The sequence below is a fragment of the Vespa velutina genome, chromosome 2 (genome assembly GCF_912470025.1).
Source record: "Vespa velutina chromosome 2, iVesVel2.1, whole genome shotgun sequence".
Lineage (NCBI taxonomy): Eukaryota > Metazoa > Arthropoda > Insecta > Hymenoptera > Vespidae > Vespa > Vespa velutina.
In genome coordinates, this window is record NC_062189.1 from 18,210,520 (window position 1) to 18,221,518 (window position 10,999).

Consider the following 10,999-nt stretch of genomic DNA (forward strand, 5'->3'; position numbering starts at 1 on the left):
AGTAGTTTCTTCTATTTATCTGGGAGATATTTAATGATAAGCTTAGAAAAAGATGAGAATCAAATTGAAAGGAGTGAAGATAATGATTGAGGCGAATTGGGTGTTGGATGTCAGATGTGTGTGTGTGTGTGTGTGTGTGTGTGTGAAGGGGGGGGGAGAAGAGGAGAGGTGTTTCAAAAAGAGGGAAGAAAAAAAAATAGAAAAAGAAAGATTTGTAAGTCGTAGAAAATGTGGAGAAAAGCGAGGCGAGAAAACTCACTGTGATAACTTTGACGTTTTTTTCCGGGCGACGTAGCGTGGTTTTTCTAGCACAAGCTCTGGTACAAAGGGGTGACGGGAGACGAAGCGCGGAGAGGAGAAAAACCCGACCACGATGGTTTGATGGCCGTGAGCAAGAGAAAGGCACGACCGAAGAAATAAACTGGGTACAAACACAATAATTACTATCTCTTTATTTGGTTGTTTGTTGGAGTCGAGGTCTCTGTCTCTTTTTCTCTTCTCCTCTCTCTCTCTCTCTCTCTCTCTCTCTCGATCCAGAGGGAGAAAAGAGAGAGAGAGACAGAGAGAGAGAGAGAGAGAGAGAGAGAGAGGGAGAGAGAGAGAGAGAGAGAGAGAAACGTGGCGGCGCGCCGGCGTTGTGCAGAAGTTAATAAAATCCCGGCAGCCACGCTGGGGCGCACCGAGCAACCCCCGTAAAAAGGGGTGGAGGCTCGGTTTATTTAGCAGAGACGTAGCCACTGTTTGTTGCTTTCGATCTACTCTCTTGGTCTATCTGACTATCGATGTTATTACGAGAGTACGTTATCTTTTTTCAATTAATGATAATTAACATATATATATATATATATATATATATATATATATATATATATATATATATGTATAAATGTATACATATAACAAAGGGATCAATGACAAATTATCAGACGATTATTTGTAATGTCAAAATAAATGATATTCATTAAAAATGCGAAAGAATATCATTCTACGCTTGGGATATACGTGGTGTTAAAAGAATATGACATTACTTTAGTACTTTGACGGGAAAATGTGAAGATACACGAGGCTTGGTTATGTGCAAGTGAAAAAGAGATAAAGAAAGAGAGAGAGAGAGAGAGAGAGAGAGAGAGAGAGAGAAAGGGAGAGAGAGAGGGAGAAAGAGTGGGACAGTCTTTACCTCGTTTATCCTATAAAAGTCAACGGTTCTTCGTCCTCGGTTTATCCAGCGCGTCGTGAGCAATCCAACAAAGCGCGGTGGCGCCTCAGGGGCCAATAACGCGACGCTCCTGATATATAACCACGAGTGATGGAGAGGGAGAGAAAGAGGAAAAGAGAGAGATTCTGGTTACCCTTCTCAACCTCCTCTACCCTCGTCTATCCCTTCCTCCTTCTCATCCTCCTTCCCATCCGTACGTCCCTTGCTCCACCTGTCCTGTAGTCGCTCGACCGCGTTGTTGTCGCCTGAAAAGGATTCGAGCCTTCCGGGAGTGTTAACAAACGAAGAAGGGAAAGGAAAAAAGGAAGCGGATCACTTTGAGAGAATGCGTTTCGATCTACGATTTCTAACGTATCGATCGATATCCAGACTTTTTCTTTCTTTCTTTATTTATTCATTTATTTTTCTCTTTCTTTTTCTTCCTTGTATATCCTCTTTTTCTTTGATCTTACTACATTTGATTATTTATTTTCCCCTTTCTGTCCTCTGTTTAGTACAAATTTATTATATAAATTTCTTTTGATGTTGTATAATGAAATCGTCGTTAATTACTTTTTTGTTAAAATACAAATGAATTCAATAGTTCGCGAAGAATCAAATAAAAGTTATTGAAATGAGTTCTGTTCCGTGGAAAAGCGATTTACTTGATATATAGGATATATATATATATATATATATATATATATGTATATATATATGTATATATATATATATGTATATATATGTATTCATACATTTATACATCGTTAATCGACATTGCTAAAAAGTTGACCAGTTAGGACGCATTTCCGTCAGCCTTTTTAAGCGGATGACCTTCAATAGTGATTCAATTTTATGCAGCTCGCGGAAATATAGATATTTTAGATGGGAACATTTTAAATCACTTTATAAGTCCGAAACTCATGTCATGAAGGGATTTATAAAATTGAAGTGGATTGAAAGGGGTTCGCACGGATGGGAGGGGATATGTTGTTAAGTAGTATACGCATCTGTCAAAAGAGAAAAATCGATTCTGTGGTCGAATTATACGAAAATAATTTTTCATGTTTTCCCATGTTCATGATAACACGTTTCTTTTTCTTTTTACATTTTTATTCTATTTTTTTTTTTTTTTTTTTTTTTTTTTAAATGGTTATTCTTCGTTTTGCTTGAAAATGTTGGACAAGTTAGCGCGAAACCGATCAGGATCGCGTACAGAAGTAAGAAAAATTCGCAATACATACATACGGTCCATCTTTCTCTTTTATTCATCTTATAAGCCTCCGTGGTTCTTTTCTTTATTCGACGACAACAATGCACGCGTGGCCTCAGGGGGCAATAACGATGGCCCTGATACCCTCTGGTAACAACCCCTCGCGCGGCGAACATCGACGACGTAGACTACGATTCACGTTCTGTTACTCTATTTCTTCTCTTTTGTCAAGATAAAGGACTTCCGTCAATTTGATTCGCTATGGTAAGAAGAGATCGAGTAACAAGATAATACAAATTATTTTTATTATTAAATCTAATGCGATATACTGATTAACGGGATGTGTAAACGAATAAGAATAAGGGAAAGGAAGAAGGTGGAGACAGAAAGAAAAAAAAAAAAAAAGAAGAAGAGAATAAAATTAAATTATATTAAACTTCCTCTTCATCCATAGAATGTTTAACAAACGATATCTCGAGGGAAATGATTTAATATAAAGAATTAATTATTAATTATTAATTATTAACTCATGGAAATATGATAATTTTATCTTTCTGTTCTTTTTTTCTTTTTTATTTTCTTATCTTTCTCTACTTCGATATCACGTGATTTAAGACAATAAATATATATATATATATATCTACCTACGTATCTACCTATGTTTAAAGAAGATGATCTAACTTTCGACACTTTAGCAAGGCACGTTAGTTATGGCTGACGGAAGTGACGAAGAGGGTGGTAACCGTTTGATCTTTTGGCCGGTCCGACGAATCCTTTGTGAATTGTATCTGCTTCCTTTCTACTTCTTCTCTCTCTCTCTCTCTCTCTCTCTTTCTCTTTCTTTCTCTCTTCATCTCTCATTCTCGAAGGGCGAATTTCCCTTTTCCTTTTGCAGATTTAATGTTGCTTATTGTAGAACGTCGACTCCTTTTGCCTCATTTCTCGTCTCTCCTTTTACGTATCCCAATGCAACGGTATATAGCAATTATACTCAGGAACGATCGGTATCGAAAAATCTTATCAAAGGGGAACGATTTTTATCCATTTTTCTTTTCGTGTCAAAAATGCTATTAATCAAATTTCATCGTATTAACAATTAATTTCGATAATTTGTCCAAAATATTGTTCGAGAGTTCGTACGATGTAGAGAACTACTTAGGTTAATGCCATTGATGAAAGGATTTTCAAACAAGAAACAGACGATCTATATACCTGAGTGAGATGAAGAAAGAGATAGGGAGATAAAGGGAGAGAAACTATTAAGGGTGGGAATATCCAATTCTGGAAACCAAATGGACATCCGGATCAACATTAATTAGTTTGTACGAAGCATACCGTTAGAGTTCTCTCGATAATTAAGCTCATTAGAATCTCCATATGTCTTTAGCTCCCTATAATCGTAAATATCACTTTCAAATAGGTATGTATCTTTGTCTCTCTCTCTCTCTCTCTCTCTTAATATATATGTATATATATATATATATATATATATATATATATATATATGTATTTACGTATTTACATATACGTAGCTATAAATGGCATTTAGAATTGCTTTAATGCGCTTGATAATACACCATGCAATTAGTTTCATGCAAATCTGTATTACCAAGAAAACAAATTGGCTGTTGACGTTAAGCGGAAATACGATTTGTTGGATGGTTAAAAACTATTATCTCCAACGCGTTAGATTATTTTAAATTGTCGAAATAATAATAATAATAATAATAATATTAATAGTAATAATAATAATAGTAATTGTCGAACAATTGTACAAATTGTACGGACCTTTCTCGTTGCCGAAAAGAAAGTTAACGTTGGAATTTCCAATTGCTGGATAAGTAAATTCTTTTCTTTTGGTTAAATAGACGTTTAAAAAGGGAACAGCTGAAAAGTATTAACTGTTGTAGATTATCCACGTGCAAATCCGTCCTAGGTTTAATCAACCAATCTCATTAAGATTTATCTTTTAGATTTTTCTTAAATATATTATATCTAAAGAGTCTCTCTCTCTCTCTCTCTCTCTCTCGTCGAACGAACCGTGCGTTATACATTATTATTATACCGGCGCGGCGCGATAGTTTCGTCGAAAAAGTTTTCGAACTCGAGTCGAGTGTGGATTTTTTAAGCTATTCCAAAATTCATGCGCGCATAGGATACGCTGTGTCCCGTTACAGGTATAATACCAAAACTTTGTTACGTGTCCTGACAGAGAGCAGTCAAGTAGTGGCCCTATATGCGACGGTTTATTTGCATTATAAAGCACGCTATACGCTCTGGTATGGCATCGCATCTACTACGATCTTGTGCCGTTCGCTTGGTGAGCTTTGTGCGGCCAAATAAACCGAGAGAGATTTAATCATCGCCGGATGGCTCTTCAAAGTCACCACCCATTGCTTGTCTCTTCATTATTCTCCTCTTTTTATGTTGTTGTTCATAAAGTTAACGTGACTCTCATTCGCCGTCTATATATATATATATATATAGATCTTAACTGTATACGTAGATTTTACTCTTTAATCGGACGTCAAATTTCCAAAATCTTATCTACGAAATAGAATCGTCCATTTTCGTTTATTCGTAATATTCTCTTTTATTATTATCTGATTTACGATGGAGAAAGAAAATTGAAATAAATTGCTATGGAAAATCAATTTGAAATAACGAAAATTTTATAAACCACCATTGTTGTAAATGAATGAATCATAAATAACGATCTTAAAATGAAAGATTTATTTTACGACTTAAACCATAAATAATATTCGAATTCGATTCGTTCCATTCAACGATGCCATTCTGTATTTCCACGAAGCGGTCAACAAACAAAGAAAATAATTATGTTCCTTTGTTGTATGAGAATCTTTCTCTAAATAGATTTTGTATTTCGTAGAGCATAGAACACACGTTTAATTTTAAATTATACTTATATCTGTATATACATACATATATATATATATATATATATATATATATATATATATATATATGTATATATATACCTACACATATACTAATGGGAATAAGGCGACGCATATTCCACATAAAAGAGATTTACCTTGCATAATCGCCCATATTCGAAAAGAGGTCCCTCCGTAAAATATCCGTTATAACGAAATGAATGTGAAAGTATACGATACGCTTTGTTGTATTAAAGATCTCCCTCTTGTAAGTTGTGAAAGACAATGTAAACAATGGCGGACAAGCCAGCGTCCGGAGATTAGTGGAACGTCAAAAAGAAGATTACGGATGAAATTTCGTAAAATGGATCACTTTGGGAAAGGTGATTGTTGTGGTTGTACAGCTAGGTAAAAGGACCAACCTATAAGCCTTTTCTTAGGATGAGATTAACGAATTAGGGAACAGACATAGAAAGATGTTGTCATAAAATAAGTAACGACCGTTGTTTACCGTAATTATTTTTGAACATTCTTAATTTTGTTCGGGTACTTGGATTATTTAATAGGTTTACGAACTTTCATTAATATCAATAAGAACATTTCTTACGTTAAACATACTCTAAACGATATAGAAGAAAGAAAAATATGCGTAGGTTATGATCGATAATAAATTTTGTTAGCGTATTATAGAAACTCGTAATAAATTTATATTTAATCTAATCTCGACAGCTGCCAGATATCGTAATACAAAGAATAGTTGTTAGTCGTATACGTTTGGTGATGCGAACTACATGTATATAGTTTGATGGATAATAAAACAATTTTTCTCATTTAAAAATTCGATAGAGAAAGATAACAATTATTTGTTCTTTCGATTGTAATAGTAATAAAGTTTATTTAGAAATAGGATAAAAGTGAAAGAGAGAGAGAGAGAGAGAGAGAGAGAGAGAGAGAGGAGAAAAAAGGAAAGAAGCAATGAAAGAAAGAGAGAAAAAAAATTTTAAAGAGATTCGTGTTTACGAGAAAGATGAGAAAGAGAGAGAGAGAGAGAGAGAGAGAGAGAGAGGGAGAGGGAGAGAGGATGAGGCAGATATCCGATTCGTGCTAGACACTTCGATTGGAATAAGAATAGAACGAGCGATGATCCTCGAGAAACGAAACTCTTAGAGAGTATCGTGGCGAATTATCGTTGATCACCAAAATTTAGCTCGTTGTCGATTGGTGAAGAGAGAAGTTGTGGAGTTAGAAAGAGAAAGGAAGAGTGTGTTACGAGCGTTAGTACGAAAGTTAAAGGAAGACGAATGTACATACGTAGAAAGAGTAAGGAAAGAGAGAGAGAGAGAGAGAAAGAGAGAGAGAGAGAGAGAGAGAGAGAGAGAGAGAGAGAAGGAGAGAAGGAGAAAGAAAGAAGAGAGAAAACGTTGTGGGTGGATCGAAGATAGAGAAAGAGAGGAAGATGGTAGCGTATGGAGAATAGAGAAAGACGATTTTCCAGATAGGAAGAGGAGAAGGGGAAAAGTGAGAGAGAAACAAAAAGAGAGAGAGAGAGAGAGAGAGAGAGAGAGAGAGAGAGTGAGAAGAGGAAAGTGGAGAGGGAAGGAGAAGGTAGAAAAAATCCGGGGATTTACGCGGAAAGGGCAAAATATTCCCCGCCCAGACCTCATTCAACCCCCGACAACGGGGTGGCTTTGGGTGAAAAGCGCGCACCCTCATTGGCCGAGGGGCTAATATGGCGGTGTTAGGGGTTGCGAGGTGGGGCGGGTGTACGCGATATTAAGGGCTGCTTTCATGTCCGACGAGCCAGTTGGTGGTGCGCCGTCGATTGACGCATTTTCTTTGGAAGGTGGAGAGTCGCGTCGAGCATCGGAACGATCTTTGACTCTCTCTTTCTCACTATCTCTCTCTCTCTCTCTCTCTCTATATATATATATATATATATATATATATATACACACATATATATATATATATATCATACACGTTCTCTCTCTCTCTCCCTCTCTCAAAATTTCTTTCTTTCTGATACATTCGTTCTCTCCATCCGTCATCTTTCCCTTTTATTTTTTACGCCTGTTCCTTTAATTATTTTATTTTTCATTTTTTATTTATTTATTTTTTCTTTCATCTCCCCCTCCCCCTTTTCTTTTTGCTTTTTTTTTCGAAAGCAAATCGATCGATTCATTCATCCAACTTTGTGGTCTGATCGTTTCCCTTTGTGTAACGTCACGTAAATGCAAATGTTCGTAAGGTACAATTTATACGTCTTGTATGTACTAAAGTATCGAGAAGAAAGCGGGAAATTCAATTTTCATCGGGACGAATACGTGTGCGGCGAGAAGGAGGAAGGACATTGAAAATAAGACCTGTGGAAATTTAATTATCCGTCGACAGCAGTGAGATTCGTGATATCTTCTTTTTTCTTTCTTTCTTTCTTTCTTTTCTTTCCTTTTCTTTTTGTTTTTTCTTTGGCTTCTTTCTTACGTCAACCAAGAAGTTTTGCGTTTAAAGAAGAGGACAACCCCACGTGTGAGAAATATCCATCTGTCTTTGAAGATAAATTTGCCGTTATCATCGCACGAGTAAATAACCTCGGTGATTATGGCGCAAACTTATAATCAGAAGAAGAACGTTTATAGCATCGATCAAATTTTGGGCCACGGCAAGGACGAAGGTACGATTTCTTTTTCCATTATTTCTTTTTTCCTCTTTTCTTTTTTCCTTTTTCCCTTTTTCTTTTCTACGTGATTTTTCCTTTGGAATATTTCGTGCATGATCTTTTTTTTTATCGTAAAGCGATACGATCGAAATTTATTACTACCTAAAGAAAATGATTGTTAATGCAATAACGTCAAAAAAAAAAAAAGCAAAAAAAAAAAGCAAAAAAAAATGCAAAAAAAAAAAAGAAGAAAAGAAAGAAAGAAAGAAAGAAAAAAAAAAGAGAAAAAGAAATGAAAGATCGGCGAAATCGCGTCTCTCATTAATTCATTATATCAAACGCAAATCGATATTGATGAACGATGATGAACGTGTAATTGAGTCTCTCCGTAGAGTCACGTGATCGGCCGAGCCCCCGAGATCCATTCGTACGATCTATACGCGAATGTCTTTTCCGTCGACGCAACGATCGATAGAGCTCGATCAACGATCTCGATTCACGGCTAATGGCATCGCGTTACCTTCGCACGCAAGTTACATCGAAAATAATGCGCGATCTCCGAAGAGCACGGACGGACGGACGGATGGACGAACGGACGGACGCACGCACGCGAAAGCTTAAATTGTCACTAGTCTTTGTAAAAAAGCCGACGGTAACATAATTAGGTCGTCGCTGTTATGCGAATCTCTGGTAACCATCTATGTAGGTACCTATGTAATGTAGATTTATGAAATGCGTTACGTCACGCAAACATTTTTTTTTTTTTTTTTTTTCAAAGTCAAACGAACATATCTATGAACTAATTGTAAGTTTAAATTTATAATCAACTAAGGTACGATAATATATGTATTTCTGTGTGCATGTGCGTGTACGTGTGTGTGCTCGCATTTTCACTTTGAATGATCGATCGATCTATAGATCTTCAAGATCAAGAGAAAAGCTAACAAAATGTATTCACCCATCATATTTATTCATTTATATTAGAACGACATGATAATAGCATTAGCCTAATCCTTAAACCCTTTAAGGTTTTAATTTTATGTGGTACTTAATTATATATTGAAAGATTCGGTAATCTCTTAAATCTTAAGTATTATGAGATAATACAATTATATATTTATCCTTTTGGGAAAATGCAAAGCTTTCTTAAAAGATTATTCCTCTAATTGATTCTTATCCGAATAGAGTGATTTAAAAAGAGAGAGAAAAAAAAAGAGAAATCATAAAGAATGTTGTCACTTCGAAGAACACATGTTTAACTCGGTGTTACCACCTAATTATTGCATCAATGAACTTCTCTCTCTATCTCTTTCTCTTTCTCTCTCTCTCTATCTCTTTCTCTCTCTCTCTCTCTCTCTATCTATCTATCTATCTATCTATCTATCTATCTATCTATCTATCTATCTATCTATCTGTCTATCTCTATCTAGCTTGATGTTCGACTTCCGGGACACGTTATCAATGTCCATTGAACGTAGGCTCAGTGGATATTAGTTCTGCTCGATTGTGGTAGAAATCGCGGTAACGTTGCGGATCTCACCTGTACTGCTATCCATTGTAATTAAAGCAGTTGCCAACGTCGATGTCCATCGTTGCATGATCCCTCCAACCTACGAATATATTAGTCGGTTTGACCATAGGTGTTTGTATGAGCTTGAACATGAGAGCGTGATTCTGTATACTTATGTATGTGTCTGTGTCTGTCTCTCTCTCTCTCTCTCTCTCTCTCTCTCTCTCTCTTTGTATCTGTGTGCGTGTACATACGTGCATATGGTTTGTGTGTATACGTTAGTTAACCATCGAGTTTGCTGTAATCAAATCTTCTTTTATATCGTTCGAGGAAGGAAATGAAAGTCAAATAAGACATTTGAAATAATATAAAAATCGAAGAAGTTATTTTTCATACACTTATCTATATAAATATCTATTATTCTATAATAATCGTCACGAACTCCTCGTAATTTGCATATAGAGTCGCAAAATCCGGCACGTTAAATTCGTTTAAATATAAAATTAATGGATATCTCGATCGGCGTCAAATTACGAACTATGTACGTCGTAATTACTTCGAGCGTTGAATATTTTCTATGAACGTAGTACGTACATGCATACATACATACATACATATATGTATATATATATATATAGATACGTATATATTCCAGCACAGGAAAGGTCCAAAACGGGAGTGCGTGCTCGTGCTTTCCGAACGTTTGTTACTTTTTATCGTTCTCGGTTCGTGCGTTGAATTAGCAGTAAAACGATTTTAATTTGTCAGGCTTGATCATTTAAACGAACGTATTGGCGAGAAATCATCAAACATGATTTAGATATAATTGGAAACATTTAGATATATCCATGCATATAAATATACATGCTATATATATATATATATATATATATATATATATATATAAATCGATAATAATTGCCGATTGAAGAACTTTTTTTCAAAATACATACTTCTATCATTGTTTTTCTTCTTCTTTCTTCCTCTTTTGTTTTCTTTCTTTTCTTTTTTTTTCTTTTTTTTTTTTCTTTTTTTTTTCCCAAGGATCGCTGCAACGATAAGCATCGACCATGTGGTCACTTGCCACGGTAAATAAATTTTTAATTTAGCGGAATGATCGATCGTCTCTCTCTCTCTCTCTCTCTCTCTCTCTCTCTCTCTCTCTCTGTGTGTGTTACTCTCTGTATCCCCTTCTTACTTCTAACCACCCCCTTCCACAGACTATCGAACCGCTCGTAGATTTAATAGAAAGCAATAGAGAGCTAGACATCAAGTGGGTACCCCATTGTGTTCTAGCATAAAAACATTAAAATCTCTCTATTCAACTTGGATTAGCCTCACAGTGTTTGCTGCGTATATGTGAGTGCGATTACGTCGAAGGTGTGTTTATACGTGTGCATGTGGTGCTATCTGTTTCTCTCTCTTTCGTTTTATCTCTCTCTTTCTCTCATTCTCACTCTATCGGTCTGTCCTTGTCCCCCACGTACTCTTTCTCGCGCGCGAGTACACGCAGACCAATTTTAAAGTC

The 10,999-nt window shown here is 35.9% G+C and overlaps 1 protein-coding gene across 1 annotated transcript in view; it reads left to right on the forward strand.

The window, feature by feature from the left end:
- Window positions 1-7,132: 7,132 nt before the first annotated feature.
- LOC124957712 (aristaless-related homeobox protein-like) overlaps window positions 7,133-10,999 on the forward strand; it is a 13,438-nt gene continuing 9,571 nt past the window's right edge. The window contains exon 1 of the mRNA XM_047514913.1: window positions 7,133-7,976. Coding sequence (XP_047370869.1) covers window positions 7,904-7,976 — 73 coding nt within the window. The 5' untranslated portion in view covers window positions 7,133-7,903. The remainder of the gene's footprint in view (window positions 7,977-10,999) is intronic.